At 39.9% G+C, this 14,793-nt stretch overlaps 1 protein-coding gene across 2 annotated transcripts in view; it reads right to left on the bottom strand.

Moving 5' to 3' along the window:
* The window catches only part of LOC126356291 (ubiquitin thioesterase trabid), a 105,779-nt gene that overhangs the window by 57,119 nt on the left and 33,867 nt on the right, over nucleotides 1-14,793 (bottom strand). For both annotated transcript variants that reach the window (XM_050007185.1, XM_050007184.1), the window contains exon 5: nucleotides 3,675-3,945. In XM_050007185.1, coding sequence (XP_049863142.1) covers nucleotides 3,675-3,945 — 271 coding nt within the window. The remainder of the gene's footprint in view (nucleotides 1-3,674; nucleotides 3,946-14,793) is intronic.

Raw genomic sequence — 14,793 nt, 5'->3', positions numbered from 1 at the left:
AATCTTTCTTACCTGTTATTCCTGTTAGTCGTTTATTTACACTCTGGTAATCTGAATCAATGGAGTTCGCTATAATTTTAATGACGCGGAACATCTGAAAATCATCAACCACATAAACAAGCAGCAATTGGCATTCACTGGTTCGGCTTTATTCTGCTCAGCTCTTACAGCTCCGTCCTGTTTTGTCTGCAGGAAAGTTTATTTATAGGTGTGACGAGGATTCCCCTGGCAGAGACACCACGTACACTATGCACGCATTCAAAAATCAACTTATAATTCATTCAGAAATCAACTTAGAATGTGGTCAAAAACCAGAAGGGGAGAGTTTCAAAATCATATGAACAATTGATAGACCAATGTGGGCTGGATGCTAGGTGCTTTGTGAAACAAGGTTTCTTTCCTCAAGAATATGAATTTGCCCCTTCCCTCGAAATTGCCACCCGGTTCAGATACCCCGGTTTGCCCTCAACCCCCACTAGATCCGGGCCTGCTGTGCACGCATGAATCTGGTGGCTTGGGCACGCCAGTAAAATTTTTCTGGGTACCATGTGGCTTGTTGCTGCTTACACAGGCAACAGCCACATTTCTGTAGCCAGAAGTGGGAGAAGGTACTACTCATAAGCGACTCAACTGTGCGTGTGCATGAGCCCACTTGTTACTGATTAATTGAGTCTAATGTAAACAGTTATGATGTCACACTCATCGGAGGCAATTTGTTGTTATGAAGCATTTCACAGTCTTCCAAAAGCCTTTGACACATTTTGCTGTTCACAGACGCTTGTACGAGCACTGTGTTCTTATATATGGCGCATTTCTTTTGCAATTTAAGTTTTATTTATTTATTTTTTTTCCCCTCTCATTCATGTTTTAATGCTACAGTATAATTCTGCAGTAGCGGGATACAGTAATATCCATTGTTACAGTATCAGTTTTACCCAGTCAAAATTACAAAAATTTAACTGAAAACTAAAACAACGAAAAATTCACGGAATTCAAAAAAATTCCTGTGTTTTTCCCGGTTTTCTCCTGAATGAAAAAAATTCCTGGGTATTTCTCGGATCTCCTGGTTGTCCCGGGTCATATACACCCTGCGCATAATTAATATTTAACAATATAAGCAGATGAAGACAAAGGGCTATTCGTCCTTCTGGATGAAAACATACTTTAGTGGAAATAGCAGGAATGATGTGCTGTGCAAACTTAACATGGTAGAAGCTGCTGCTTTTCATGACTTCACGAGAATGCTATCGACTTATTTTAAAATTCAAATGAATTGGATAGAAATATCTGCTTCAATGTAACACACAAATTTCAGAAAAGCAATTGGTGTGAAGCAGAAACTTGCTGCTAGCCTCTGGATTTTGATAAGAGATTCGTTTCAAAGTCTTGCACATTTATCCTACATTTCAAAGCCAGCTGTATCTTATACAATTCCTGCAGTTTCTGGAGTACTGATTGAAGGATTATGGGAAAACAATTCAATTATGTACGTAACAATGAAGTACATGTTTTTGTATATTGAAATAGTAACATTACATTAATATACAAAATCAAATCATCTTCACTGGCAACACCTATCCCCACTTCTACAGCAATGTCACACACTGCACTACCAAATGTGACAGAAGAATCACCAGTTGTCGATCCCCTTGCCATATCCATGATAACTGTTGATCCCTCCCCTCTTATACAAATTCAGCACCACCTCAAAGAATATCTGATGCAATTTGCCTGTACTGTGTAAGCAGAGATCTTCATATCTTTTCTACATCACTGCTACTGGTGTTAAGCACAGCAGCAATACACTAGATCGCGTGTTATATTGTATGCTTCATAGTGTGTGATTAGATCAAATATCTGTTGTCAAGTCAAGATCTAATTACTACATTCTCCTCCACAAAGTAAGACATAGCATAAACACACATGGTAGCGGCTAGAAACAATGTTTCTTTGATCTGTACTGACACAGCCATGGATAGCTGTTTTCGTGTTTGCAACAAACATTGATAAGTCAGAGCCATATCTGCAAACAGTATTGCAAACACTGTTACAAAACATGTCCAAACTCTGTGTAAACGTAGCTTTATATGCAAGTGCAACAATGACGATAAACAGTATGAACAGAAAATCAGTTACCAACTCAACAACTGCACAAAAAATGAAACTTACAGCCATCTTTAGTAATAATGAAAAGGACGGAGTCTACTCATTACATACAGGAGGCATTAAGCGGCGACATGCACATTGAGAAAATAGTGCTGGATATTACTAGTTACAGTCCTTCCTTCCTTTCCCCCCCCCCCCCCCCCCTCTCTCTCTCTCTCTCTCTCTCTCTCTCTCTCTCTCTCTCTCTCTCTCTCTCTCTCTCTCTCTCACACACACACACACACACACACAGAATATGTTGCAACAGAGTTCCCCACCGTGTGCAATTCAGAAAAGCTGGCACTGGTGGTAAGAATCCATATGGCGTAGGTTATGATGAAGTCAAAGTCAAGCACATGATGCTGGATGGTATGCTTAGTATGTGGATGGCCCACAGTTTGGTGGTGGCCATTCATTGGTCGACCAATAGCTTGCTTATGGTGATGGGCATGTAAAATGTGGCACAGTGGTTGCAGCTAAGGCGGCAGAACACATGGCTGCTTCCAAAGGGGGCATTGCATTTGATGTAGAAGGAGATGTCTGTGGCAGGACTGGTGTAGGTGGGTAGTGGGAGGATGTACAGAACAGGTCTCGCATCCAGATTCATTTGCACTGATAAGACCCATGAGGAAAGGGGTTGGGAGCAAGAGTGAAATGGTGATGGACAAGGAACTCCATAGCTTGAATGGGCAGTGGAATACCACTGTGGGAGATGGGAATGATAACAGGAAGGTTATTTCTCATTTAGGCACAATAATAGGTAGTAGAAACCATTGCAAATGTTATTCAGGCTATACTGAGTTATGAGAGGTGATGTTCCTTTGTGGCTAGGCAGCAGGTATGTGCGGATGGTAGGTAATTGGTGAGACAAGCCACTGTTTCTGGAGAAGATGAGGGAGGGTAAATTAGGTCTGTGAAGATCACAGAAGACCCTTGGTATATTTGGAGAGGGTTTCCTCATTACTACAGATGCAATTATCATGGGTGGCAGCTGTCTAAGTGGAGGCATTGTTGGTGGTTGGTAGGTTTCATGTTGACACACGTACTGATGCAGCCATCCTTGAGGAGGAGGTCAGAATTAATGAAAGTGGCTTGTTGAGCTGAGAAGGACCAGAGGAAGCGAATGGGGACAAGGTGTTAAGGTTCTGGAGGAATGTGGATTGGTTGTCTTCACCCACAGACTCAATTATTAAGACACCACAATTAATATGGACCAGGTGATGGTTCTGGGATTCTGGCTGGTTTGGAAGAATTCCTCTAGATGGCACATGAATAGGTTGGCATAGGATTGTGCCATGCAGGTGCCTATTTCTGTACCATGGATCTGTTTGTAGGCGATATCTTCAAAGGAGAGGATACTGTTGGTCATGGTGACCATACATTTGGAGTCACTTGGGCATTTGGAAAGTTGTGTTCAGTTTCCTGTCTGCCACTCAACACCTCCTCTATGTGGTGAGCAGCATCTATCATTTCTATACTGTTGTATTCCATCCACAATTTTGCACTGTTATAAAGCTCTTGCAACTTACATATGACCAGCCTGATGTAAGCTGTCTGCCAAAGCCCTTCGCAATGTGTTGTCACGATCAAAAACACCCCATGTGGCTTGCATTGCTGAATCAAGTAGGCAGTCTCCTGCAGAACGGTTCCAAAGAGCATATAAGCGGGAGCCTAGGCGATCTGTAACTTCTAGTGACCAGTTGATTGCTGCAGGTTCAGACTCCAGCTGCTGCTGAGCATCCCTGTCAAGAAGTTCTTCAAACAGTTGTTCTTGCACAGGCTGTGGCAGATCTTCAACTTCTGTAGCAACAAATATAGCACATTTAATTATGAACAAGTATACCAGTTTGATGTACTCTACACCAGTAGCCTTTGAGAAGAAATGCTTAAATTCAACTTATTTAAATACACTGACATCTATTCATGGCATCGTTACAACTTTTTTTAATACTTTATCAGTATGGTGAAGAAGTCAGATTTTCAAGATAAGTAAATTTACTCTCGCCCAGTCTATGAAATTTTCAGATACACTAGATAAACTGGGAAAATACCAAAACAACATATTTTAAAACAGAATGTAGCTCAACCACTTCAATTTTGCTAATAACATATTAATAATGACTGCTGGTGCAGATAAACTCAAACAAGCATGAAAGAACTAAACAGAGCAAATCTGAAATTTCCATTACAATTACATTAAAATAATTCACAACCAATGTACAAAAAACGTATTAAAATCATCAATTAAGTGACAAAACTAGCCAATTAGCTTTTGCATTTAGGGCAGTTAAGACAATTATTGGATGGAGAGCAAAACAGAAGAGTAAGAGAGGCCTAAAAAACATTTAGCAAAGTGAATTCGAATTCAAAAGTAAACTTCCAATGCAATGCAATGCAATGCAATGCCAATTATGGCCTGAGTCATGGATTTCTAATGTGAACATTAATCAAAACCAAAGGACTGCTAAGCAACTGGAGAGATGTATTGTAGAATATATCAGGAAAGGGAAAGGGAAAGGGGGGAGGGGGGGGGGGGGGGGGGGGAGGGAGGGAGAGAGAGAGAGAGAGAGAGTGAGAGAAGGAATTTGTTAGCGCAATGAAGAGAGAGGCACAATTATGACTTTAATCAAAACAGACAAGTTTTTTGAAAATATAATGCAATTGGATAGATAATCTACTCACAAAGTGACAGCAGATAGCAGAACACACATATAAAGGTACTGAAATTTAAAAGCTTTCATGGCCAGTGTCTCCTTCTTCTGGTAGAAGGGTCGAAGGTGAAGGAAGAGCAGGTGAGGACTGGTGTGGTTTAGGAAATGGAGATAAGTTTTGAAAGGTCTCCCATAACACTGGTTCAGGCAAACTTACCAGACAAGATCAGAAGGAAAGACTGACTGTTGGGGGCTGGCAGTCTTCCCATTGCCTAATCCTCACCAGAGGGGAGTGGGGTGTCCATGATGCATGGTTACCCCGGTATTGAAGTACAAGGGTTGATCCAGAGTAAGGTTCCCAAAGAGCTCCAGCCATACAGAAAGGTGCTAAGTGAAATCCATCAACACAGCTGCGCACAGCTGTTTCCTAATTCTCAATTTTGCCTGACTGTGATTTGCTGCTCCGCTCAGAATTGGCTCAGCAGCCGTCTGCGATGATGATGATGATAATGATAATAATGATAATGATAATAATAATAATAATAATAATAATAATAATAATAATAATAATAATAATAATCCCGTGGAGGCCCGGGAAAAGAATAGGCCTCCGGTACGTCCTGCCAGTCGTAAAAGGCGACGAAAAGAACAAACCACTAATAGGGCTAACCCTCCTTTTAGCGTGATTAGTTGGTTCAGGACACAACTAAAGAAGCCTCGGACAAGCGCCGTCATGGTCGGGGACGACGCTTTAACCCTATGCCCGCCCACAATAGTAACAACACTACTAGCCAGCTGGAAAATGATTTAAATCCAAATAGAGGTGTTTTGCAGGATATGCTTCCTGCAACCACCCTAGAAGGAAAACAAAGACAGAGGATGAGATGGTCAGATGAAGTTAATCGACACCTCATGTCCTGTTTTTACCAAGCAACTAACCTAGGAACCAACACAACTGGATACAGAACATAAGTATACACAACATTTATTACCAGATACCCAGAATTAAAATTTTTATCAGAACAATGACTAGCTGATCAGATCCGTGTAATAATCAAAAATAACAGGATACCCCAGTCAGAATTAGAAAACATCAAACAACAAGTACAACAAATACTGGAAAAAAATAATGTGCAATCAGAAGAAGAAAATATAGTAATGGACTCAAACATCCCAGAGCAAACAAACAAAGAACAACACACATCAATTAAACAATCAGAGGAAAACGAAATCTTAAGACTGCCACAAGAACAAGTACAGATAGAACACGAAGTGACACACATGTAAGATATAGAAGAAAAATTTCAGCTGACATATACAGAACACAAAGACACAAATACAGACATTAGACCATTCTTGCATAGACCGTCAAATAACCCACAAGTCGAGACAACAATAAAAACTATCAACACAATCATACACAACAAAATAAATGAAAACACAACTATGGAAGAGTTACAACTACTGGTTTATATAGGAGCATTCACTACACTAAATATACACACCAGGCAGAGATCAGAACAAATCAACACACAGAAGAAACCCACAAAACCAGCATGGCAACACAGGATACAGATCAGAATAGAAAAACTGAGAAAAGTCATTGGACAGCTAACACAATTTATAAGACATCAAATTTCAGAAAAAAATGAAATAGGTTAGGTAAATTCTCACAACAAGAAGCGATAGAGCAATTAGATGAAAAGAAGCAGAAATTACAAGCATTGGCCGAATGACTTAGTAGATACAAAAAAAGTGAAAATAGGAGGAAACAAAACCAAACATTCAACACAAACCAAAAGAAATTTTACCAGACAATAGATAACACACACATTAAAATAGACAATCCACCAAACATAACAGACATGGAACACTTCTGGAGCAACATATGGTCAAACCCGGTACAACATAACAGGCATGCACGGTGGATAGAAGCAGGAACAGACATATACAAGATGATACTACAAATGCCTGAAGTGATAATTTTGCAACATGAAGCCACCAAAGCAATTAATTCTACTCACAATTGGAAAGCCCCTGGAAAAGATAAAATAACAAATTTCTGGCTAAAGAAGTACACCTCAACACATTCACATCTAACTATATTACACTCCCGGAAATGAAAAAAAGAACACATTGACACCGGTGTGTCAGACCCACCATACTTGCTCCGGACACTGCGAGAGGGCTGTACAAGCAATGATCACACGCACGGCACAGCGGACACACCAGGAACCGCGGTGTTGGCCGTCGAATGGCGCTAGCTGCGCAGCATTTGTGCACCACCGCCGTCAGTGTCAGCCAGTTTGCCGTGGCATACGGAGCTCCATCGCAGTCTTTAACACTGGTAGCATGCCGCGACAGCGTGGACGTGAACCGTATGTGCAGTTGACGGACTTTGAGCAGGAGCATATAGTGGGCATGCGGGAGGTCGGGTGGACGTACCGCCGAATTGCTCAACACATGGGGCGTGAGGTCTCCACAGTACATCGATGTTGTCACCAGTGGTCGGCGGAAGGTGCACATGCCCGTAGACCTGGGACCGGACCGCAGCGATACACGGATGCACGCCAAGACCGTAGGATCCTACGCAGTGCTGTAGGGGACCGCACCGCCACTTCCCAGCAAATTAGGGACACTGTTGCTCCTGGGGTATCGGCGAGGACCATTCGCAACCGTCACCATGAAGCTGGGCTACGGTCCCGCACACTGTTAGGCCGTCTTCCGCTCACGCCCCAACATCATGCAGCCCGCCTCCAGTGGTGTCGCAACAGGCGTGAATGGAGGGACGAATGGTGACGTGTCGTCTTCAGCGATGACAGTCGCTTCTGCCTTGGTGCCAATGATGGTCGTATGCGTGTTTGGCGTCGTGCAGGTGAGCGCCACAATCAGGACTGCATACGACCGAGGCACACAGGGCCAACACCCGGCATCATGGTGTGGGGAGCGATCTCCTACACTGGCCGTACACCTCTGGTGATCGTCGAGGGGACACTGAATAGTGCACGGTACATCCAAACCGTCATCGAACCCATCGTTCTACCTTTCCTAGACCGGCAAGGGAACTTGCTGTTCCAACAGGACAATGCACGTCCGCATCTATCCCGTGCTACCCAACGTGCTCTAGATGGTGTAAGTCAACTACCCTGGCCAGCAAGATCTCCAGATCTGTCCCCCATTGAGCATGTTTGGGACTGGATGAAGCGTCGTCTCACGCGGTCTGCACGTCCAGCACGAACGCTGGTCCAACTGAGGCGCCAGGAGGAAATGGCATGGCAAGCTGTTCCACAGGACTACATCCAGCATCTCTACGATCGTCTCCATGGGAGAATAGCAGCCTGAATTGCTGCGAAAGGTGCATATAAACTGTACTAGTGCCGACATTGTGCATGCTCTGTTGCCTGTGTCTATGTGCCTGTGGTTCTGTCAGTGTGATCATGTGATTTATCTGACCCCAGGAATGTGTCAATAAAGTTTCCCCTTCCTGGGACAATGAATTCACGGTGTTCTTATTTCAATTTCCAGGAGTGTATTTAACGGTTACATTGCAGACCCGTACACATTCCCTGATACACTTACACATGGAATAACTTATATGAAACCTAAAGATCAAGCAGACACAGCAAACCCAGCTAAATACCGCCCCTAACATGCCTACCAACAATATACAAAATATTAACTTCAGTCATTACACAGAAATTAATGACACATACAACACAGAACAAATTTATAAATGAAGAACAAAACGGCTGTTGCAAAGGAGCACGAGGATGTAAAGAGCAACTGATAATAGATGCAGAGGTGACATATCAAGCTAAAACTAAACAAAGGTTGCTACACTACGCATACATTGATTACTGAAAAGCTTTTGATAGTGTACCCCACTCATTGTTACTACAAATATTGGAAAAATACAAAGTAGATCATAAACTGATACAGTTCCTAAACATAGTAATGAAAAATTGGAAAACCACACTTAATATCCAAACAAATTCAAATAATATCACATCACAGCCAATACAGATTAAGTGTGGAATATACCAAGGAGACTCATTAAGTCTTTTCTGGTTCTGCCTTGCTCTGAACCCACTATCCAACATGCTAAATAATACAAATTATGGATACAATATTACTGGAACATACCCACACAAAATCACACATTTGCTATACATGGATGATCTAAAACTACTGGCAGCAACAAATCAACAACTCAACCAATTACTAAAGATAACAGAAGTATTCAGCAATGATATAAATATGGCTTTTGGAACAGACAAATGTAAGAAAAATAGCATAGTCAAGGGAAAACACACTAAACAAGAAGATTACATATTGGATAACCACAGCGACTGCATAGAAGCGATGGAAAAAACAGATGCCTATAAATATCTAGGATACAGACAAAAATTAGGAATAGATAATACAAATATTAAAGAAGAACTAAAAGAAAAATATAGACAAAGACTAACAAAAATACTGAAAACAGAATTGACAGCAAGAAACAAAACAAAAGCTATAAATACTTCTACTATACCAATATTGACCTACTCATTTGGAGTAGTGAAATGGAGTAACACAGACCTAGAAGCACTCAATACACTTACACGATCACAATACCACAGATATAGAATACAGCACATACATTCAGCAACAGAAAGATTCACATTAAGCAGAAAGGAAGGAGGAAGGGGTTTTATCGACATAAAAAATCTACATTATGGACATAAAATAGAAAGAAACTACCACATGGGAAAAATATATTAAAAACAAAGATTCCAAGACTTACCAAGCGGGAAAGTGCCAGTAGACAGGCACAATAAAATAACACACAAACACACACACAAAATTTCTAGCTTTTGCAACCGACGGTTGCTTCTTGGCTTGTGTCTGTGTATGTGCGGATGGATATGTCTGTGTGTGCGCGCACGTGTACACCTGTCCTTTTTTTTCCCCTAGGGTAAGTCTTTCCGCTCCCGGGATTGGAATGACTCCTTACCCTCTCCCTTAAAACCCACATCCTTTCGTCTTTCCCTCTCCTTCCCTCTTTCCTGAAGAAGCAACCGCCAGTTGCGAAAGCTAGAAATTTTGTGTGTGTGTTTGTGTGTTATTTTATTGTGCCTGTCTACTGGCACTTTCCTACATTATGGACAGGTAGACAATTTAAGAAAATTCTTTCTAGAACGAGCAGAAACTAGCAAAATACACAAAGCAATCACTCATATAAATACATTGGCTACACCACTGCAATTTCATAACCACTTCTACAACCCTTTAGATCACATAACATCAACAGATATGAAGAAAGTAAATTGGAAAAAGAAAACACTATGTGGCAAGCACCCATTTCATCTAACACAGCCACACATCGATCAAGACACATCCAACACATGGCTAAGAAAAGGCAATATATACAGTGAGACTGAAGGATTCATGATTGCAATACAGGATCAAACAATAAGCACCAGATATTACAGCAAGCATATTATTAAAGATCCCAATACCACAACAGATAAATGCAGACTTTGCAAACAACAAATAGAAACAATAGATCACATCACAAGCAGATGTACAATACTAGCAAATACAGATTACCCCAGAAGACATGACAATGTAGCAAAAATAATACATCAACAGCTTGCCTTACAACATAAACTTATAAAACAACACGTTCCCACATACAAGTATGCACCACAAAATGTACTGGAGAGTGATGAATACAAATTATACTGGAACAGAACCATTATAACAGATAAAACAACACCACATAACAAACCTGACATCATACTCACCAATAAAAAGAAATTAACAAAACTAATCGAAATATCCATACCCAATACAACAAATATACAAAAGAAAACAGGAGAAAAAATTGAAAAATACATCCAACTGGCTGAGGAAGTCAAGGATATGTGGCATCAGGATAAAGTTGACATTATACCAATTATACTATCAACTACAGGAGTCATACCACACAATATCCACCAGTACATCAATGCAATACAGCTACATCCAAACGTGTATATATACAACTACAGAAATCCGTAATTATTGATACATGTTCAATTACCCGAAAGTTCCTAAATGCAATAAACATATACCGTACAGTTAAAAGGAAGTCACGCTTGATCAATGTCCACGTCACTTTCTACTTCTGACCAGACATAACGTCTGAGATAAGAAAGAAATAATAATAATAATAATAATAATAATAATAATAATAATAATAATAATATTTATTTGTCCATGTTAACTTTACAGTCTTGGACATCATCATTCTTTGTACAATTATATCAATATCATGTCATTCCAAGAATGAATATATACATCAAGTAGCACATTGTATATCATTCCATGCAATAATGTTATAAGCACATTATATATCACTCCATACATAAAATGATTATATACATCAATTAGCCGATTATAGCAATACCACCACTAATATACTGCAGTATGTAAAAGAATAAACTAACAGTACAGCAGCTCAGAATTCTTTTAATGAATATATAAATCTTTCTATTACCAAATTTTTCAACTTGCTCTTGAAAAGATTGCCTTGGAGTTGCTTTACATTTTTTGGCAACATATTATAAAATAGTCTCCCAGTTACATATGGACTGTGGTCTGTAGCTTTCTTGTTAGTCCGTATCCTATGATAGTCACTTTTGGTTCGAGTAGTGTAATTATGGGTGTCCGTTCTCTTTTACAAACATTATGGTCTTAAATACATACAATGAGTACACAATCAGTAATTTATAATTTTGAAATAGTCCGCACAGGACTGGTATTTGCTTATATAAGCAATCATCCTAACTGCTCTCTTTTGAAGCATGAAAATGCGATCCACACAGACAGTGGGTGCCCCACCCCAGACCTCGGTGCCATATTGCAGATGTGAGTGTAATTACCCATAATACACTTGTTTAAGGACAAGGGGAGCTATTATATTTGCAAGACCTTTCAGTAAGTAAATGTTACTAGAAACCTTTTTACTTTCCAATCAATAGGCCTAAAAACTTATGTTCGTCAGATGTTTCAACTGTAGAAAGTGATTGAGTATGAGTATTATTAAAATGTAGCAAGAACTTTATTACTACAGTCTTGTCCTTATTCAGTGTAAGCTTATTCACTGTTAGATATTCTGTGATCATTTTAAAGTTCTCTTTGTTGCTTTGGAATGCTGCCCGCTCTGTACAGCCCCAGCTAATAAAAGATGTATCAAGAGCATAGTTCACTAGTTTGGAGTTTTGTGGCTGTGTTATATCATTAACATATACTATAAACAAGAATGGGCCAAGTATACTTCCTTGAGAAACTCCACAATTTAGAGTTCTGTATGCTGATTTTACTGTTTGGATCTTATTTTCATCCTTATAATTTAGTTTTGTGCACTGTCTTCTATCACGGAGATAAGAACTTAGTAATTTTAGATCTACTTCTCTTATCCCATAATTTTCTAACTTTGATAACAGTACTGCACAATTCACAGAATCGAATGCTTTAGACAGATCTAGGAAAGTCCCTATAACTTTGTTACCTTCATCCAGCCTCTTCAGTAGTTCATGGGAAAAAGTTGCTAACGCTGTTATTGTAGATCATCCTTTTCGAAACCCGTATTGTGTTCTGTTTAATAGTTTGTATTTACAGAAGAAGGATTCCATTTGATCTAGAATTATTCTTCCAAGCAGCTTGCAAAGTGTGGAAGTCAAAGAGATTGGCCGGTAGTTATTTATGTCTGTGATAGCCCCTTTTTATACACTGGTTGTATCTCAGTGCTTTTTAAAAGCTCTGGAAAGTTCCCCTAGCCCACTGAACTGTTGTGTTATTGGTTTTATTAACTCATTTTTGCATTCCTTTAGCAGTGTGGATGATATGTCATCCCAGAAACTAGATGATTTTACTTTGAGTTTTGAGATTATATTCATGACCTCAAACTCTGTTACACTCCTTAGGAAAAATGAATTACTCATTTTAACTGTGTTTATTTTCAGGGCTGATTCATCTTTTTCTTCTCTGCATGCCTTACTAAAATGTTTAATGAAGGCCTCAAATACAGACTTTGGTTCATTCAACAGTGTTCCATTTTCTTCTAATGCAATGTTGTTGCAGCCTAGTTTTTCTCTATGTTCACATTCTTTGTTTACAATATACCAGACTGTTTCGCTGATGTTACTAGTTTTTCTTATTTGTTCAGCATAATGAAGTGCTTTTAGTCTCTTCAGAGATTCCCCTGTATGTCTTTCTGGTGCTTTTGTACTTTGTTAGGAAGTACCCGCAATTTTGTTTCTCGGAACAGTACATAAAGGTTCTTCATATTTCCTTTAGTTTATGTATTTCTGGGGGAATTTTAAATTTCTTTGTGGGATCTGATTTCTTTAGATCTTTCTTTACTATTGGACATGCCTAATTAAGGCTATGGTTAAATATTTCATAGAAAAGGCCTTGTGATCTATATACCTTATCACACTCTCTCTCTCAGCAAGCTCCTTTCTAAGTAAGTTATAATTAATCTTCCTTTTGTAAGTGTGTAGGTCACTATGCAAAACTATTTTGTGGTCTGTATTAATTTCTATAGATAGAGCTGTATGGTCTGAGAGATATGTTTCAACAGCTCTTACCACTTTATGTTTCCTATCTAGATTTGATGGAGGTGACCATTGTTGATCCCAACCAGAGCAAGATTGTTCTGTAATTCAGTTTTTTATGCCACAGGGATTCCACCCACCGAAATTCTTCGATCAGTTGACATAAGTGTACGGCGATAAGTGTATGTTAGTTAAACATGCCCAAAAATGGTGAAGGGAGTTTATTGTCGGTTGGAAGGCGGTCAGCGATGAAAAACGGAGTGAAAGATCTTCAGTTTCGGAGGCAGTTATTGAGATGGTCCAATGCAAAGTGCTTCAAAACAGGAGGATAATCAAGTGTGAACTTGTTGCTTGGATTCTTGGGAGTTCTTACAGTACAGTTGAAAGAGCTTTGATAGAAGAATTGGCGTATCACAAGTGTTGCGCTCAATGGGTACCGCATATGCTGTCAGCAGAACACAAGGAGAAATGCCTTCACTATGCTCGCCAGTTTCTTCAAAAGTGTCAGGAAGGTAAGGAAGATTGTTGGACTCCTCCACTGTTAGAGGAGACAAAATGTGAGTGTTTAATTTCACTCCCGAAACAAAAGCAAACTCCAAACACGGGAGTCACCCAGGGTCACCAGTCACAAAGAAGTTCCAACAAACTCCTCCTGCTGCCAAAGTCACGGCCACTACGTTTTGGGATCATAAGCAGATAGTGGTGATCAATTTCATGGAACCTGGAACAACAATCAGCTCAGAGAATTATTGTGAAACACTACTAAAATTAAGGCGAGCTATCCAGAACCACCAGAGAGGATGACTGACAGAAGGTATAACACTGCTTCAAGGTAACGCCCAGTCTCATGTCTCCCGCCAAACCCAGAAACTTCTGATAAATTTTGGTTGGACTGTCGTGCCCCACATACCTTACATCCAGACCTCACACCTAGAGAGTAAAGAACACTCAGGTGGGCAACATTTCTGGAGCAACGACGAAGTTAAGAGGTGAATCGCTTCCTCAATGGGTTTGCGGTGGAGTTCTAAGACATACGAATATAGAAATTGGAGCACTGTCTACAAAAATGTATAGAAAAAGATGGCAATTATGTAGAAAAATAAAGCTAAGTTTCTTATTTCCAGCAATTTAAATTTCTATGGGAATAAATAATGTTGCCTATTTGTAAAAATGAAGAGAACCAAACTTCTGGATCAACCCTCATACTTGGGCCTTGATAGATGCAGTGTGGTACAACCAGGTGGTTGAGACTGACGTCAGCCACGGACTTTGGCAGAGATTCTTTAGGATAGACATATGGTTAGTTTTAGTTTTTGTATCTACATACGATGCAACACAGTGATGGTAACAAGTGCAGTATATATTTTTGTTGTTTTCAGATGTGACGCTGCCTTTGATTGCATCAGAAATGC

The sequence above is a fragment of the Schistocerca gregaria genome, chromosome 3 (assembly GCF_023897955.1).
Source record: "Schistocerca gregaria isolate iqSchGreg1 chromosome 3, iqSchGreg1.2, whole genome shotgun sequence".
NCBI lineage: Eukaryota > Metazoa > Arthropoda > Insecta > Orthoptera > Acrididae > Schistocerca > Schistocerca gregaria.
This window is presented reverse-complemented; position numbering and strand designations above follow the sequence as displayed.